The sequence below is a fragment of the Coregonus lavaretus genome, assembly GCF_964263955.1.
Source record: "Coregonus lavaretus genome assembly, chromosome: 29".
NCBI classification, from domain to species: domain Eukaryota; kingdom Metazoa; phylum Chordata; class Actinopteri; order Salmoniformes; family Salmonidae; genus Coregonus; species Coregonus lavaretus.
Genome location: NC_140016.1, coordinates 22,325,100 through 22,344,993, shown reverse-complemented (window position 1 = coordinate 22,344,993; position 19,894 = coordinate 22,325,100). Strand labels below are relative to the sequence as shown.

Here is a 19,894-nt window from a genome sequence, read left to right as displayed (position 1 = left end):
TCCCGCCCCTATACTCAGCACTGCTTGCAGTCCACGCCGTGAGTCTTTATAGTGAAAAACAGAGGAAGGAAGAACGCAACGTCACTTGTTTAAAGACAAACTGCAGTGACAGCGTGCCGTTCTAGAATCACTTTCTACATTTTCATTTCACTGAATATGACATGTGAATAGCCTATATTTATATTGATTGACGACAGTATTGGCCTCACCTTCTATCCTACACAAACAGTTTTATTGGTTTATTGGTTTTGAATGATGTTAAAAACCTTTGAAATAATTCACTGACAGGAAGAGAAAGAACTTAAATGAACCAGTCAGACATAAAAAACAGACCCATTTAGTGCAACATCATTATATTGAATTTAAATTCTTGAATTCACTGTTTCACAATTCGCCAACTTACACAGCCCTTTATTTCCCAAAACAAGTCACAACGTTGAATAAAGTGAATGTAAAGCCGGCTACTTTGGTTTTGTGCCTGCCCTTGACCTTGATCAATTGAAAATAGTAATCCTAGTGTTAAAAGTAGAGATTATCTTGTCTCGGGTACCCAGCAGCATGTCAGAGGTGGGTTTTTTCAAAAGGGGAAAAGTAAACAACCATTGTCATATCTGATAGAAGGTATCTGTCTGAATGTTTACAATAAATATTTGCTGGATTTATTTTTAATGTTGGAAACAGGATATGCAGCTTTTTATATCAAATGTAAATACCGGTAACCCTTTGTGCATGGCAGGAGACCTCTGTTCCCAAGCAGCACCCCATGGTGTGTGGATGTGTAGCAGACTGTTTTCCTCAATCACTGCAACAAATGGCTCTGGCAGCTCTCTGTGGCAGGTACTGTAAATAAGAACATCCTGCCTCACCTTTCCGCCCATCACAACTCAAGACCTGCATGACCTACCCTTCTGAGGAGTTGAGCAGCAGTGCAGTATCGCAGATCCAAACTGGGCTGTGTTCCCTCATGGCCGCTGGACAACTGATAGGTGAGACCCACTACTTACCCCGTGATCTGTGAAGAACAACATTCTTCCTTCCCCTGCAGTGGGAAAAATTGTGATATGGTACATGAGAACATGGGAAAGAATTGATAAAGCTCGACTTGTAGTGGGAGTAATGCCATTTTCTCTGCAAGTGTGTGTGATTCTGCACATCACACATCATGATGACTTAACTCTCTCTCTAGATAGTAGGAATTATTGAAGGTAAATAATATGTCCAGAAATGCAGGATCAATCACTTTTGCTGATGCACATGAAGTCAATCATACATCAAGAATTGATAAGATGAATACCCTGGCCTGAGGTATGTTTTATGTCAACTTTTTCGATTTTACATCAATTACCACAAGATTATGGGCTACATAATCCTCTAAAGAGGCCATGATTATGGGCTACATAATCCTCTAAAGAGGCTATGATTATGGGCTACATAATCCTCTAAAGAGGCCATTATTATGGGCTACATAATCCTCTAAAGAGGCCATTATTATGGGCTACATAATCCTCTAAAGAGGCCATTATTATCGGATACATAATCCTCTAATGAAGCCATTATTATGGGCTACATAATCCTCTAAAGAGGCCATTATTATGGGCTACATAATCCTCTAAAGGGGCCATGATTATGGGCTACATAATCCTCTAAAGAGGCCATGATTATGGGCTGAGAAATCAATTCAGTGAAGAGTAAATAGGGACATCTCACTGACTTCATAATACGATGAAACAATGTTATTTTCTTCTTCAAACCTTTTGTTCCTGAGCACATGAGAACGTGTGTGACCGGTCATATGGTTACCATGTTCCACCCAGAGTGAGGCTCTAGCTGCTATGCAGTGTGTTCACTAATATGATGGAGTCTTCAGAGAGCAGGGCACATTCCCCTTGGAAAGGGAGGGCAGCTAGATAAGACTCAGGCAGGAACAATTGCTGGAAGCAGGGAGCTGAAAGGAGTGGGGTTTTAAGACGTTTTATTTTAGGATCTGCTGTAGGAAACACAATAAGAGGGCCAGCTCTACTATTATTATTTATTATTATTACACACGCAGCTTGCGGTCGTTCCTCTGTTCCAACAATAAAGGCTTAGTAAAAGGAGCGCAAGCAGCAACAAAGACTTTCAACAGTGAGGCCGTGACCGCCGGTGACCAAATGACCATGATGGAAATAGGATGTAAATGATACCCTTCATTCAAAAGGGCTCTTTCTCATACTATGGCAAAGGAAGCTGGAAAATCTCTTGACATATGCAGTACACTGCAGACTTTTATATGAACATCATTTGATAAAAAGTTTTTTTATTTGTTTTTATTAATAGTTTATTATCCTCATTACATCTTTATTAGCCTACAAAGGCTATGGTGGATAGCAGGGCTCAGGGATAGGCAACTGGTCGCTGCGGCCCCCCTTTTGTAGGCCACCCCCACCCCCATTTTTTTTTTTTTTTTTAAAGAAAACTCAGTTGGGAACTCAGTTGGGGTCTCAACTTACTGTTGAGAGTTAGAATAGTAGAATACACAAGGTGCAATTTCGAAATTTGGTTGTGCATCAGCAGTTATTCTTGTTATGTCAGTCACTGACTCAATTAGCCCATGTCAGCTAACATTTTTTAGATTGGTAAATTAGTCTAGCGGTCTGTTATCTAAACTTGTAGTAATCATTACCGACCGGGTGGCCCCCATTGATTTTGTTAGTCAACAACATGTTGCTTAGGAATTAATGTGGGTAAGCAGACCCGCGAGCCACTGCGGACCCTCATGAGTTCTTAATTTTTGTAGCCCCCACCCCCATCAAAAAGCCATTCCCTGGCCTAGCTCAACAGACTGTATATTGGATCAGAGTATAGATAGGCAACATTAATGCCTGCTGTAGGCTATTCAGTGCTCTAGTATCAGACACCATCTTGTGGATGTAAAATAGAATCGCACCAAAAGTTTTCATTAGAAGTGGGAAAGAACAGTCAACTTTCTTTTTCAGCTCTAAAACGTTTACATTCAATTTCATTTACAAAATAATTTGGCCAAAAATAAACACTATTTCTATAAAAAAGTGAATTAGGCCTACCTGACAATTTGATGCTTCAACCATAACGACAAGCTATATTTCAATCTGGCAGGTTGCTCACCTTCATTTTGGCTGCTCTTCACATCCCTGTGCAATTCTTCATCGCCTAACGAGAGTAGCTCGCTCGTCGCCAAGATTACGGCTGTCAATGTGACATCTGACTGGAGCGCTAGATAGCAGTTAAAATTAGCTAGCTGGCTAGCGAGATAATAGTTACGTTAGCTACTTAGTTACATTATTTGTCTTTTTAACGCCTTCTTACATTTTCCTTCAACTGAAACCTTGTCCTGTCTGTTTCAAATGTGAAATGTGAGTTCATAGCTACTTTTTTCGACATTTGACTCCGAACTCTTTGTATCCTATCTAGCTGGGTAGCCAGCACAGGCAAATTAGCATTTAAAGCTACCTTTACTTTTGCTGTGAAATACATGATTCATGCCAATGTCATCATCACTGACTTTTTCCTTCTGTGACGTGTACCTCCCTACTTGTCGGTCTGTCGTCAGTGCTTCATGTGGCATCAGACTGCTGTACTCATGTGCAGGGTTGCCAGGTCTAGCTAAAATGAATAAATCAATGACTACTCAAAACCTACCCAAAAGGCCTGAAAACTAGCCCAATTTTTGTATTTCTTTGCACAGCAAGAGAGAGTATTTTTTCCATGTTATCGAGCCAATTAATAAGGGATATCAATGTAACTTGTAACTATGTTAGAAGCAAAATTCGGATTTCATCTAAATAATAATTATTGTGAACTATGACACGACTTAATAAACAAATTTGAATATGTCGCAAAAGGAAAGATAATTCACCCTTATTAAAAACCGCCAGATCATATTCCATCAATGGATGTCGACTTCACTCGTTTGACTGCTATGATTAAGCCAATAAGGCACGAGGGGGTATGGTATATGGCTAATATACCATAGCTAAGGGCTGTTCTTAAGCAAGACACAACGCGGAGTGCCTGGATACAGCTGTTAGCCGTGATATATTGGCCATATACCACAAACCCCCAGGGTGCCTTGTTGCTATTATGAACTGGTTACCAACATAAAAATAATGTTTTGTCATACCCATGGTATATGGTCTGATATACCACAGCTTTCAGCCAATCAGCATTCAGGGCTGAACCCGTTTATAATTGTACATTTAATCCCTTTTGAGCATGTGCATAACTATAGATAAACTCTCCTGTCGGATTTGAGTGATGAAAAATGTTAGGCTATTTTCTGGCAATTGTGCTGTTATTATGTGCCAGATGTTAAGACTACAAACAGTTATAAATGGCCCATTTGTTAGACTTCAGTGCGGCTTTTGACATTATCGATCATAGTCTGCTGCTGGAAAAACGTATGTGTTATGGCTTTACACCCCCTCCTATATTGTGGCTAAAGAGCTACCTGTCTAACAGAACACAGAGGGTGTTCTTTAATGGAAGCCTCTTCAACATAATCCAGGTAGAATCAGGAATTCCCCAGGGCAGCTGTCTAGGCCCCTTACTTTTTTCAATCTTTACTAACGACATGCCACTGGCTTTGAGTAAAGCCAGTGTGTCTATGTATGCGGATGACTCTTCACTATACACGTCAGCTACTACAGTGACTGAAATGACTGCAACACTTAACAAAGAGACGGCTGGCCCTTGGATGTACACAGAGAGCTAACATTAATAATATGCATGTCAATCTCTCCTGGCTCAAAGTAGAGGAGAGATTGACTTCATCACTACTTGTATCTATGAGAGGTATTGACATGTTGAATGCACCGAGCTGTCTGTTTGAACTACTGGCGCACAGCTCGGACACCCATGCATACCCCACAAGACAAGCCACCAGAGGTCTCTTCACAGACCCCAAGCCCAGAACAGACTATGGGAGGCGCACAGGACTACATAGAGCCATGACTACATGGAACTCTATTCCACATCAAGTAACTGAAGCAAGCAGTAAAATTAGATATTAAAAAACAGATAAGAATACACCTTATGGAACAGCGGGGACTGTGAAGCAACACAAACATAGGAACAAACACATGCATACACACACAATAAAATACGCACTATACACACACGTACACATGGATTTTGTATTGTAGATATGTGGTAGTGGTGGAGTAGGGGCCTGAGGGCACACTGTGTGTTATGAAATCTGTGAATGTATTGTATTTACTTATTTGTATTGTATAACTGCCTTCATTTTGCTGGACCCCAGGAAGAGTAGCTGCTGCCAAGGCATTGGGATGGACATCCATTATAAATACAAATACAAATGCGTTCTAACAACTGATCATAATTGTGATAGAGCTTTGATAACTTCCAATTTAATTAACTAAACATGGCCATTAATAATTGCATAATAACACAAGGCTACAACAACAATACACTGAAGTAATAGGCTATCTATTAAATCTGTTTGCCAGCTCCAGGTCGGATACACAAGTGGCACAAATTGATTTGCAATGACTCCAGTGATATAGTCATTTCAACATATTTATTGTATCAAATTGTAGCCTACAGTAGCCTACACTGGTATATAAATTTATAGACTACTTGATGGCCAACAGATGCAAATGTATCATTCTCCACATTTAATGTCAGTTTCATTGAGGACTTTTTCCCCATAACAGAAGCACGCTAGGGAGTTCCATAACTTCTAATTTAAAATTTCCACTCGCGCATAATGACATGTTAAATAGCATACCTACAACTGGCAAAAAATTGTCATGACGTCCGCGTGCTGCTGTCTCCTCTCACTCACGTGACTCAGTCCAATAGTGGACTAAGCTGTATGCTGCAGTGCTTTCTCAACACACACACACACACACACCTCCGGCGCTCCCCACCACTCACTCACTCAGTAACAGCCTGCCTCACTGCCTGATTGTCAGCAGCAGCAGGTCACAGTGAAATATATATATATTTTTTAGAAATGCCATGGCGGGCGCGGTGCAACGTAGAAGTAGCCCAAAAACCCGCAACCAATACATTTTCGCCCGCGACATCGTTTTCAAAGTAGCCCAATTTCCAATAGATGGCGCTATGCGCAAACATCCTGTCAGTGTATCGTCTCACATGAAATAAACCACTGTACTGTAAGGCCTACGTCTCTGTTACTGTAATTATACTAAAACTCTGAATTCTTCTTTCTTTACAGATGGCCAGCAAAACAGGAAGAACCTGGCTAGACTGTAAAAAGCCCCAGCTAGCTGATAACTTCATAAGTCTTGCTGTCAAAGTAAGCTTATGTCAAACTATACCCTATGATGACTACAGTAGATTATAGAGCTGATAACCTTCTCGAATTTCTGTCATAACACTCTGTCATAGCACTGAATTCACATAATATATTCCGTAATATTGTTTGACCAGAGTTTGGAGACATTGTACAGCCAACTAACATCCCGAAGCGATGGAGGGACAGACATCAACACATCGAAAGGAGATGTGGAGAAGGACCTGCTTCGAGTTCTGTGAGGCAGACAATATGTAGTACCCAGCTATAGGAGGGGGAAAAAATATGTTGACATATAGCTTTAATTTACTGATGTACTGGTAGCTTATGATAGTTTATATTCCCACAGGCACTTAATTACAGTAAGTTGCTGAACCCTCTCCTTTAGGCCAAGGTCCTGAGGCTCCTTGCCACTGACTATCTAAAGCAGGACTGTCAGCAGTTTCAGAAGGCACTCAACCCCCCACCCGTTAATACTTTTTAATATTAAGCAAGATTATTTGGCTTTCTATTAATACTTTGCAATTTGACAGGAAAGTGTGAATCCCTCTGGGCTCTAGCTGAAGATCACAATTCTATTCAGATGTGGGGCTCAGGATGATCACATAAGAGCTGGTGAGTAGGACATTACCCTGCTTCTCTCTCTTTCTGCCCTTGAGTGGCTTGAGTGGGAGTTTTACATCAATTTAAGGACTCCAAGTCCTCCGTTTACAGTACTGTATAATGCATTACCATTTAATCTTGCTGTTCAACATCCACTGAAGTAGCTAGCAAGTTTACTAGATAGCTACAGTAGTTTCCGTGGTAACCAAACAAACAGACTTGCTAGTTTAGCTAACCAAACCATCAGTCCTAGCTTGCCATTATGAGAATCGAATTCAACAATGCCAATAATGTTTTAAATTCGACTTTTGCTTTCAAAAGCAGCTCAAACATAGAACATGTAAAAATGAACTATAGCCATTGAATTCTACCGTGCAAATATACTATGCATTATAGCGAAATAATGCTCGTTCTAGAATGCCCTTCAAGCCAATCAGAAACAAGCATTCAACAATGCCATGGTGTAATTAATAGTAATCTTTGTGTGTGTACTTTGTGCATTACTGAGTGTGTGTGTGTGTGTGTGTCAGGCCAAAGAAGCAATAAAGGAGGCAGAGAGATTTGATCCAACCAGCATCTTCACTCAGTTCAGCGTTTACAAGATTGCTGTTCTGGAGAACAATGTGGAGGAAGGTAACAGCATATTACATGAGTGTGGTGAGTTTTGGGATTGACTACATGTATCCAGGCCCTCTGTACTGCTCAGTCTGAAACCTTGTTTCTATCAGCTGCAGGGGCAGTGAAGGCCATCGGGGCTCTGACCCAAGGACCTGTGACCAGTGAGGACAGACTGCTGGTGGCTGAGAACGCTGACTCCAACCTCCATCAGTCTGGCTGCCCAGATCGCTCTGGAGGTGGGTCCCCATTACTGACCTACCTCTGGGAAGTATGGTGATTATGTTGGTGATTATGGTGATGATAATGATGATGATGACAATTCTTGAAGGAGAACATACCCATCATCATCATGAACAACAGGACACAGCCATGAAGGCTCTGGAGAGTTTGTGTGAACACTCAAAAGATGAAGCTCAGGTTGTCACTGCTTTCAGGTCAGATACTAACACACAACATCAGCGAACTTGTCCAGCAAGATCGGAACACTTTATGTGAATGGTCCATCGTAATACATACATTATGTTATCATAAACATGACATAACCTACAATGACAGTTGATTATGACCATTTGTGTCACCAGTCTCCCACCATAAATGCATTAGAAAGCATGACAAATGGTGCTGTGTAAGGTTTCACTGTCTCCCAGATCTACTGACCTACATCTTCTAATTTCTCCTGTGAAATATGTGCCTCTCAGTACAGTGTTAGTAGGTGAAAGGAACTAGGTCCCCAGTCCTCATCATCTTTGTATTTTATAGGCATTTGGTTCCACTGGTGCTATCAACAATAGAAAAAGCCAGTGTGGAGACAAGGAGAGATTGATGAGATATTGTTAAACATTATGCATTATACAATGTTGTTTAAATGCTTCATTTCTACCAGGAGTGTGACGTTTAAACGAATTTGGGATCGTTAACGTTTAGAAAAAATCCCTAACCCAAAATCCCCCCCCAAAAAATTATGAAAATCAGTGCCAAAAATCTAACTACCACGAACAGTTCCCGATCATCATCATAAAGGCAAAATGCTGTGAATAGGAGACATGCAACTTCCAAATTATTTTCCAAAGATATAAAGCGCCACGCTCTTCGTTAACAGTTGGGAAAATGGCTGAGAGTGAGACAGGGAAGCGACAGCAGCTACGTTTTGTAGGGCAATACTTTGAGAAGTTAAATGAGAAGAAGGTGATGAAATGCGAACTTTGCAAGGTGGAATTGAGCTACAGTGGCAGTACAGGTACAATGCTGAAAGGGAGGCACCGCGAGACCCAAATCGTTGCTGGCATCAGTGCGATAAGGGACGGAGTGAGAAAATCACAGTGCTGATTACAGAAATGATTCCAGTTGATATGCAGCCATTGTCAATGGTAGAGGATGTCGGCTTCAATACCCTAATGGCATATCTAGAACCAGACTACAAGATGCCATGTCGAAAAAACCGTGAAGGCCCTGATGGAGAAATTGTACAATGTTTGCTCTGCCACCTACATTTTCTCTTAATATATGAGTAGCCTGAGGTAATGCTTTAGCACCAATTCTATTTTTATCTGCTGTGCGTTGCTTTGTTTTCACCACAACCAGTGTTTGTTGTCACCAGCACAGAAATTCAGAAAGTATCACAGCTCAGCCCTGGGCCTAGCATGGCTGTGGAGTAGCAGCGCACAGAGGAGGCCAACTGGTTCACTAGCATGGCTGTGGAGCAGCAGCAAACAGAGGGAGGCCAACTGGTTCAGGAAGATTGGTACTTACATACTATCTGGAGATGTACTGTTATCTATCTCACTGTTGTACATTTATCTGGATCATCTTGCTATTTTACGAGTTACAGTGGCACCATGAAAGCATAGTGCACTGTGCATTTTGTCTATTTTATTCCTGTGTGTGTGTTTGCGCCCACGTGCTTGTGTGTGTCCATGTGTGTCTTAGCTTGGAACTCTGCGCTGCAGTGTGAGAGCAGCCCTGACAGGATGAGGGATTTCTTTGTGTTCTCTTACCAGACAAGTCCTCTTATTAGCATCGCTGGGAGAATAGGTCTGTATCTGTGCATCTGTAGATCAATATAACCCACAGGGAATTAGTGTTGCCGTGGATAAAGAAACATGGAGCCCTGCAGCTTCCCTGGAGCCCTGAAGCTTCCCTGGAGCCCTGCAGCTTCCCTGGAGCCCTGCAGCTTTAGCACAAAACAACTTGGTCAGTCATTATATCCTCACACCCCCAAACACACAGACACAGACTATCATGCAGGCACACTCCATTTTAATGCGTTCTCTCTGTGTTGTGGTCCTTAATCTTTATGGTTCTCTTAATATATATATATATATGTGTATGTATGTATGTATGTGTGTGTGTGTGTGGTAACCCTAGCTGTCCCTGTTCTGTCCCCCTGACCGGGCTGAGTTGATGGGCAAGAAGACGTGCCTGTTGATAGCTGCTGCTGCCTCTGGAGCTCTGTAGGAAGTCTCCACACTCTGACCAGGTGTGTGTGCCACCCACTCTCCCTCTCTCTCTGCCTGTTGTCCACATTTAGCTCCCTCCATCCGCATGGATGGAAATTTACCATGCCAGCGGAGAGGAGAGGTGACTAACTGTGTTTTCAGTGCTGGCGTAGGTGGTTATTTTAAATCCTGCTGCTATGGGTAGCGGCCACCAGGAGGCGATGATGAATACTGAATGACAATGTCACTGTGTCTTCATGTTTAGACCGAGCAGCTGACACAAGCCCTGGAGCACATTCAGATCTGCTGGGAGGTCTGGAAGACTCTTAAAGCCTCTAATTATCCCTCCTCTTCCATTCCATGCTATGCGCAGTTCTGCCATGATGTTGGATTACCTTGTGCAAGGAGAATAATCGGAGATCATCCGACATGCACTCCAGGGGACTTGTCCAAGGACCCAACAGACATCTTGCTGCTGTTGTATGAGTTTGAGACTCGTGCCAAGCTCAACGACCCCAAGATGGAGACAGTGCTGGAGTCAGTGCTGGAGCTGGATAACATTGAGACCAAGGTGTTGGAAACCATGGCAGGTGAAGAGGACACACCGTAGCTGACCCTCTCCTTACATAACTTGTTCTCTTCATCGAGGTGTTGTTTGTTGTGATGAGTTTCTTCTGTCATGGAGCCTCCTGCCTACTTCCCTCTGCTGTGTAAGAAGGCCTTGAGGATTGCTCTGCCTCTGTACAGGAAATGACCACAAGCAGACCTGGCCGGTTGCAGGTCCATCTCATCTGCCATCCCAACACCCAAAACAATTAAACGCCTCACAATTTACGATTGGTCCACTAAAAGGGTCTAACAGATACTGGTATATGATCCAGTCAGATATTAGCTGTGACAGAGAGCTCCAGTGTGTCCGAGCGTAGGTTGCTCTCTCTCTCTCTCTTCCCCTCTCCCCTCTCAGCCAGCGTATGCACGGCCTGATGCAGCTGTAGCTGCCGAGCGGCGTGTCGAAGGTGGAGGCCCGCGTGCTGGAGGAGGATATGGGGCTAATATGAGGATGGCCTGTCCATCATCACAGCCGCAGTGAGTCAGCACCAATCACGCCCCCCCCCACCCCGCACTGTCATTACCCCCCCCCTCATCCCTTCACCCCCCTCCGCCCACTGCTGCTGCCCTGAAAGTATCTTCTGTTTGTTTTTATCAATGGGCTTTCAGCACCACTTCAATTAGCAGATGCTTCCATTCACCATCCCCTTCCTGCCAATTGGAATGGTAATGTGCTGTACAAGCCATCACTTTAAGAGCGTTATTGAATGTTATTGAAGCATTACCAAGCTTTATGTGCACAGGCACATTTTCATATGCAGTTGCAACTCGAAGCGCTGCCATGCAGATTTTCCATTACACCACCTTGAAATCGATACATTAAAACAATGGATGGACAAGTGCCATAAAGGACAAGTTTACCCAAAATCCAGAAACTCCCAAGTGATTCCATACATTTCAACTAGTTCAGTGGAGTTTGCCCTCTCCCCCTCTCTCTCCCTGTAGTGCTGTACTGAAACAGTTGCAAAAACGGGTCACGTGACTCGTGACGTTGCTGGATGCGAAGTGTGGACAAATTTGTTTTTTTATTTTATCGTACAGCCGAATTAGCTATTTTTTAGCTTTGAGTCAGAAAATGTGTACATTTCCACCTACAACTCAATATTAGGAAGGTGTTCTTAATTTCTGGTAGCCTATGTTTATTTATCACACTGTTTTTTCCCCTCGTCATAAATACAGTGGCTTGCGAAATTATTCACCCCCCTTGCCATTTTTCCTATTTTGTTGCCTTACAATCTGGAATTAAAATTGATTTTTGGGGGGTTTGTATCATTTGATTTACACAACATGCCTACCACTTGGAAGATGCAAAATAAGACAAAAAAACATAACTTGAGCGTGCATAACTATTCACCCCCCCCCCAAAGTCAATACCTTGTAGAGCCACCTTTTGCAGCAATTACAGCTGCAAGTCTCTTGGGGTATGTCTCTATAAGCTTGGCACATCTAGCCACTGGGATTTTTGCCCATTCTTCAAGGCAAAACTGCTCCTTCAAGTTGGATGGGATCCGCTGGTGTACAGCAATCTTTAAGTCATACCACAGAATCTCAATTGAATTGAGGTCTGGGCTTTGACTAGGCCATTCCAAGACATTTAAATGTTTCCCCTTAAACCACTTGAGTGTTGCTTTAGAAGTATGCTTAGGGTCATTGTCCTACAGGAAGGTGAACCTCCGTCCCAGTCTCAAATCTCTGGAAGACTGAAACAGGTTTCCCTCAAGAATTTCCCTGTATTTAGCGCCATCCATCATTCCTTCAATTCTGACCAGTTTCCCAGTCCCTGCCGATGAAAACATCCCCACAGCATGATGCTGCCACCACCATGCTTCACTGTGGGGATGGTGTTCTCGGGGTGATGAGAGGTGTTGGGTTTGCGCCAGACATAGCGTTTCCTTGATGGCCAAAAAGCTCCATTTTAGTCTCATCTGACCAGAGTACCTTCTTCCACGTTTGGGGAGTCCCACATGTCATTTGGCGAACACCAAACGTGATTGCTTATTTTTTTGTTTAAGCAATGGCTTTTTTCTGGCCACTCTTCCGTAAAGCCCAGCTCTGTGGAGTGTACGCTTAAAGTGGTCCTATGGACAGATACTCCATTCTCCGCTGTGGAGCTTTACAGCTCCTTCAGGGTTATCTTTGGTCTCTTTGTTGCCTCTCTGATTAATGCCCTCCTTGCCTGGTCTGTGAGTTTTGGTGGGCGGCCCTCTCTTGGCAGGTTTGTGGTGCCATATTCTTTCCATTTTTTTTATAATGGATTTAATGGTGCTCCTTGGGATGGTCAAAGTTTCTGATCTTTTTTTATAACCCAACCCTGATCTGTACTTCTCCACAACTTTGTCCCTGACCTGTTTGGAGAGCTCCTTGGTCTTCATGGTGCCGCTTGCTTGGTGGTGCCCCTTGCTTAGTGGTGTTACAGACTCTGGGGCCTTTCAGAACAGGTGTATATATACTGAGATCATGTGACAGATCATGTGACACTTAGGTGATAGCCCCCCATGTAGCTCAGTTGGTAGAGCATGGTGCTTACAACGCCAGGGTTGTGGGTTCGTTTCCCACGGGGGGCCAGTATGAAAAATGTATGCACTCACTAACTGTAAGTTGCTCTGGATAAGAGCGTCTGCTAAATGACTAAAATGTGAACTTTATTTAACTAATTATGTGACTTCTGAAGTTAATTGGTTGCACCAGATCTTATTTAGGGGCTTCATAGCAAAGGGGGTGAATACATATGCACGCATCACTTTTCCGTTATTTATTTTTTAGAATTTTTTGAAAAAGTTTTTTTTATTTTTTATTCCACCTCACCAATTTGGAATATTTTGTATATGTCCATTACATGAAATCCAAACAAAATCCATTTAAATTACAGGTTGTAATGCAACAAAATAGGAAAAACGCCAAGGGGGATGAATACTTTTGCAAGGCACTGTACATAGGGCACATACGCTAACCTGTAGCGCACCTATAGCGCACCTATGTTTACTTGGGCTCCCGAATGGCGCAGTGGTCTAAGGCACTGCATCTCAGTGCTTCAGGCGTCACTACAGACCTCCTGGTTCGATTCCAGGCTGTATCACAACCGGCCAGCGTCGTCCGGTGTAGGCCGTCATTGTAAATAAGAATTTGTTCTTAACTGACTTGCCTAGTTAAATAAAAATGATAAGAACACCTCTAACTTCAAGAATCAGGCTACATACCTCCGCTCTTCTTCTCTTCGCGCCTTTATATTTTGGCACTGCGCCAGATCCAGTCCATGGAAATACAGTAGCAACATCTGTATTTTTCAGTATGCTTCGGTTTTCTGTCCCCATAATTTCAGACAGCATATCTCGTTCATCTGCATAGTCGCTGAAGTGCTTGCTACATACACGCAATGAAGCAAGGTTGGCTGCAGGAGTATTTACATCGTATTTACCATTTCGAATGGCTACTAACCATCTGCATCTCTCCATATATTTTATCGGACAACACTGACATTTTGTGCCTTTTTCCCTTGATTTCCTGTATAAAGTGCAGCCAGGGACCAAACACCAGCTTGCTCTTGCTGACATCTCTTTATCCACTTTGCGTAACTAACTTTACCTGCGATATACCTAACCCTATCAACATTCGCACCAGCTACTTCTCCCCCCCAAAGAACTTGAATCTGTGACGTCGAGCTCCATATAAGGGCATGCCGTGACGTTTCTTAGTACACATTTAATTTCTCAAAACAGGTAGTACTTTTGACAAAAATAGTTAATTCGGGCATATGCTTTCAATAAAACAACAAATTTGTCCACACTTCGCGGATTTCAGAATAATTAATTAATTGTCATCGGAGCAGAGCAACGATTCACGTGACCCGTTTCCCCCCCGGTGTTTCAGCACAGCACTACAGGGAGAGAGAGAGGGGAAACTACACTGAACTAGTTTAAATGTATGGAATCACTTGGGAGTTTCTGGCCTTTGGGTAAACTTGTCCTTTAAATCAATATACATCAATCACATTTGAGTCTTCCTCAACAACTCTTTACCACGTGTTGTCATGTATAAAATCCAATATTTTCTGATGCTAGGTGTCATTCCCAGACTGACTATAGACATTAAAAGCCCATTCATAGGCATACCTGGACTCTGAGGCCAGGTGAGTTATCATCACAGGTGCTCCTAGACAGGTGGACTGCGGCAGCATGAATGTGTTCGTTGTCTCTTCTGTGCCTCCCCTCCAGCCTGAGGACTTCTCTGAGATGGAGATCATGTGGCTGCTGACCCAAGCCTGGAACACAGGCATCCTGCTGTACAGCCTGGCCCAGTACCCTGGGAGGTGGTGTGGCCTGGGCATGAGCTTCCTCCGCCCTGCAGGAGAGCTACCAGACACTGGTACTACTGACTGACTGGGGCAAGGAGGGAGGGAGGGGGAGAGGGGACAGCAGTGGAACGTGACAGGGCTGAGTCATCCGGAGTCAAATGAGAGGCCTCGGCCCAGGGAATACTGATTATATGTCTTAAATAAAAGTTTGTCTGTATACCTGTAACCGAAAAAGAGATATAGACCTAGCCATTTGTTTCTTAGATTTCTAATATCCAGTATTGTTTGTCTGTCCACAGATGATAGATCTGTACACTGAGATCCTGGACAGGCTGGACAAAGCCAAGAAGAACCTCATCATGGAGTAGTGATAGAGCTGGTTGAGCTTTGCAGAGCTCTTTTACTGTCAAGTGCCTGATATGAGTCATGTGGTTGCTGGGATGCTGGTTTACTGTATGATGTCTCACAGGTTCTTGTATGACTGGTCTACAGTTTAGTCAGCTCGTCCAGGATGTCAGTTGCATCCTGCCCTCCCCCAGTATTTCCCTCACTTTCCCTATGGAGAGTTCAGATAACCATTTCTAGTTAATGTTTTGCTACTTCTGTACATGAATGTACTTTAATTATTTTATGCCTCCCGCATATATTACATTGATATGAAATTTACATGTAAAATTGTATTTATTGTCTTATATAAATAATCGTCTTAGAAACTGCCAATACAAGTAGACTCGAATAAAACACATCAAAATCGTAACCGAGTCACATATTTTATTATTTTCAAACAAATAAACTCTTGTCCAGTCCAAAATCCCAAACAAAATAGGTTGCAGAACTGTGTTCCCTCATGACTAGGACAGGGAAGACCGTTTGGCCCAGCGTCCTGATAGGCTCGAACACCTGCGGTGTGACAGGAAGGAAACTACTGTACAATCAAAGGGTTCGCAAGCACTTACTGCACAGGTGTGCTGTCACAAACAACTCATCACCCAAAAGGACAAACCATAACCCGACCGACCCCCCAGAGCTCATGTCCCTGTCACTGGAACAAAGACCCTCATCAATTATACAAACACAGAGGCATTCAGGTTCAATCTTGTTATACCGCAACCTCAATGGAAATAATAAAATGTAAATCAAGTTCTTTGGGCTTTATTGACATGGCTGACCGAGAGGTATAAATACCAGACGTTAACAGTCTGGTGTTTAGTTGAAACACAGCTGAGGACCAGTTCTAAAACTTCTAAATGAGATATTGATCAATGCTCCTCCTGGTTTCTGGAATATCACCTTGTAGGTTGCTGCCGGTGTCTCATCTTCATAATTGTTCACATAATTGTTTTAATCTATACACCCAGACACCATTTTCCACAAGAAATAACATGTAGACAGGCCCTACTTGAGGGAATTAAATTCCCAACTGACAAGAAAAGAAAACCCAATAGGCAGCTGAAGATTTGTCTAGAGAAATACCAACATTACGGCACATTTGTATGGAAATTATATCTCAGAATAGCTCAATTTACTTACCTGACATTTGTGATCTATAAAACGTGTTTTCCCCAGTTTGTTTCACACATGCATGAAGCACAGGTGAGGGAGATCTGCTGGGGGCATATTTACATTTGACAGCTACCACACCCTTTGAAACAGTCTGTATGCAGTTTATAAATGGCTCTGTTCCCTTCGGTTATTCCCTGAACTCTGGTTTTGACACAGGTAATGACAGCTGGTTTAGCAGTGGTGCCTGGCAGGTGGGCACACCTGTTCAGAAAATGCCTTCAGGTACAGGTGCTTTAGGGGGAAGCAGGGGACCCAGAGGGCTAGGTGACAACTTCCTGTGGGCATACAGAAGATGGTCCGGCTCTCAGGCATCGGAGGAAAACCCTTTCCCCTCTTCCAAAAAAAGGTGGAAAATCAAATGTTCACAAGGTAGGGGGCCACAGCATTCCTTATTCTTCAACAAGTCAGACACGTCCCCTCACATGTACACAAACACAGTGCCAAGACAAGATCCGCAAAGGGAGATGGTGGCGGGTCATTTTAATCCTGTTGAATCCATACAGCCAACTCAGGCAAGGGTTTACCACAGAAGTGGTCTTCACAAAGCTTCACCGCATCATAAGATAGACATATTATATCTGCATATTAAATAGTTCAATGCAAATGCCTTTAAAATCGCTCAGACCGTTCATTCAATTACTCTTTCATTCACATTTAACAGCTTTGAACTCTCCAGGTCTCCTTTCAAACATGGCATTTCAGTCACAGGGGAAATTATATCTATGTGTTAGATTCCTGAGCTGATCTAGCTCACCCCAGACATACCATTAGGATCATGACTGTAAGTCGCTTTGGATAAAAGTATCTGCTAAATGGCATATTATTATTATAACAGTGGTTCAACACATGCCCAGAACTAATTCAAAAAGGATTTAAAAACTTTATAGATACACAGAGCATATAGGTTTTAATTAAACCCCTCTTTAGTGTTCTTTTGGGTGGGGGGGAAAGGGGACAATCCAAAAGCAGGTTAAATTGACTCTTTAATTGTTAGGACATCCAATACAATTATTGTCTTGTTCTACCCGTTTTTAAGGCCACCTTCATGATGGCATATAGAGGACAGTACCATGTGACCATTCAATCAGAAGAGACACTCATCTTGGAAGGTAGAGAGTGTAATAGGGTGGTCTGCTGCTCAACATGGGTGAGGGAGCTATGGCTGCCCAAATTAGATTCCAATAAATTCTTAAATTACAACAGGAAAGGGGTAAAAAAAAAATACAGGGGGAAGATAGGAATCCACAGAGGTGAGACTGCGTTCGGTCTATTGCACTCACAAGTTAGGCCTCCTGGAAGTCAGGAGGGCAACGCAGAAAATGTGAAAATTAAAAATAAAAGTTCCCTCTTTTTTCCTTGTCAATTATTTGTAGCTTCCATCACAAAGTACAGGTAGTAATATAACAATTTGTATTTGATATAAGGCAGTTTGGTGTTTTGCAGAGAGCCCCGTTACACTTCTCTACCCCCATCCTTTACACAAAGCAGCTAAAAACCACAAGCAAAAAATCCCACGGAAAAACCCAAAAGAAATGAAATCTAACAGCCCTCCAAGTAGACAATTCTAGTGAAGTGTAAAACGTGTAGTTTTTAATATGTAGTAAAATCGCAGTAGGATTTGATAATTGACCTTGTGATTTCATTATATAAATGTAGAGATTCATAACTAATTTCCTCCATTTGTTCTGCCTCCCAAGAGGTCTGTATCAGCTGCTGCAGCACCAACAACTGGCAGCTGATCAAACAGCAAGCTGGTTTGTGATCGATCACCAGTCTGTAGGCTTCTCCACCAACTTCTTCAGTAATTACAAAGAAGAGAGCTAACTCCAACAGTACCATCAGCTGGGCTTGATATTATCCAGTCCTTGTAGAAAAAAACAACCTAAGTGGTCTTTGCTTCTCATCTTGCGTGTCTTTTTTAAAATGTGATTTGATGAACATTTACAAAGTGTTCCAACTTGTATGATTTGTCTCCGTTCCCCTGCAACTTCTCCTGAATCCCAAACTCCTCCTCACTCCGGCGTCGTCTGTAAAACATTCTGATCTTCAACTGTCAGTCCCATTTCACAAAGAACGATTCATTTTTCTTTTCCCTTGTTTTGTTTTAAATGACAAACTCACTTGGAATGGCATTTCCAGTCTTGAATGGATTTGCTGAGAAACACATGCAGGGTTGTGCACAGTCACAGTAATGGTGATAAGACTTCTTTTCATTTGAGATTAACATAATGATGACACTAAAACTTGATATGAAACATATCTGCAAAAAAGGGGGAGGGAGGAGCTATTCCGGGGATGGGCAGGGTGTCGGGAGGGGTGGGGGGGCACTGCGCCGACAGGGGGGTAAAGCTGGGAGCTCAGAGCTTCTCTGAAGACGGTATCCAGATGTAGGGGCCCGACTGTTCCTCAATGATCATCTTGATTTTGTTGTAGATCTCCTCTAGCGAGTCACCCTGTACAATGGCTGCAGATAGATAGAGAGATAGAGACAAATATCATGAGTGCATCGATGCATTAAGATTCCTACTCATACTACAATACAATTCAAGCTTATCTAAAATATTTAGCATCCGTGAAAAAATGAAATAAATAGTGGCATTACCTGTGAAAAATTCTCCAAACTCTTGTTCAAGCTTAATTGCCTTATCAAAGACTTTATTAGCTTGCTCGTAAGTCTGTCTCTTATTCATGTCCCTGCAACACAACACATGATTGGTTGTAGTACAGGAAGTGATTGTTGTATGGAGTTAACATTAAAGTGCAACGCAGTTAACAGTTTATCAGTTCCAAGAACACACACTTACATAAGAGCTTCAATGGATTTTGGTTTGATGAAAATTGCAATCGAATAAAGTTGTGCTTGTTGCAGTCGCTTTATAGCATTTCCAGACACGTCCAGGATACAGTGTTTTCCCTGCAGGAAGAGGAAAGAAAGAGCAGTTAAGTATGAAAATACCACATACTTTATCAGGCTACATCCATTAAGAATGAATCAGAAATTAACCCTGGATGCAAACTTGTGAGGACCCAAAAAGGTGACAATTTTTTAGCACAAAAACAAACAGAAAATCTGTACGCTGCAAGAATATCCCCATTTTCAGAGTGGGGTTATCACAATACCAACATTTTACTAAAGATGTGATACCAGGCCAAGTATCACCATACCAAGTAGTATTGTGATTCCAGATTTAGCTTAGAATTACATTGATTAGGCATATGCATCCTACCGTTGAAGCATCTCTTTGAGTAGGCTATCACTTTTCTGTTTGTCCTGTGCCATCCATATTTGTGCATAGCCATGGTACCATGTTGTTAGCTAGCTAGCCAGGTAACTTAACTAAACAAGGTTGTTTGTTATCAAACCAAAAACTTGCAGCTCGTCAGGAGTTGAAAAACGGCCTGCGACATGGTTCATTATATAAACTGGCACCAATTCGCAGTAGAAAGAGGAGAAGGTAGCTTCATTAATATGGAGCATAA

At 42.4% G+C, this 19,894-nt stretch overlaps 1 protein-coding gene and 1 pseudogene across 3 annotated transcripts in view; one reads left to right on the top strand and one right to left on the bottom strand.

Moving 5' to 3' along the window:
• Positions 1 to 5,997: 5,997 nt before the first annotated feature.
• LOC311104612 (testis-expressed protein 11-like) lies at positions 5,998 to 15,219 on the top strand (annotated as a pseudogene). Its single transcript has 7 exons — positions 5,998 to 6,075; positions 7,429 to 7,531; positions 7,627 to 7,752; positions 7,865 to 7,950; positions 10,357 to 10,522; positions 14,772 to 14,922; positions 15,151 to 15,219. The product of its transcript is annotated as a testis-expressed protein 11-like (transcript).
• Positions 15,220 to 15,605: 386 nt separating this feature from the next.
• The window catches only part of LOC311105075 (disks large homolog 3-like), a 138,075-nt gene continuing 133,786 nt past the window's right edge, over positions 15,606 to 19,894 (bottom strand). For both annotated transcript variants that reach the window (XM_084147069.1, XM_084147070.1), the window contains exons 22-24: positions 19,219 to 19,328; positions 19,017 to 19,108; positions 15,606 to 18,878 (exon numbers count right to left, since the gene is read on the bottom strand). In XM_084147069.1, the coding sequence (XP_084003195.1) occupies positions 18,772 to 18,878; positions 19,017 to 19,108; positions 19,219 to 19,328 (309 nt within the window). In that variant the 3' untranslated portion in view covers positions 15,606 to 18,771. The remainder of the gene's footprint in view (positions 18,879 to 19,016; positions 19,109 to 19,218; positions 19,329 to 19,894) is intronic.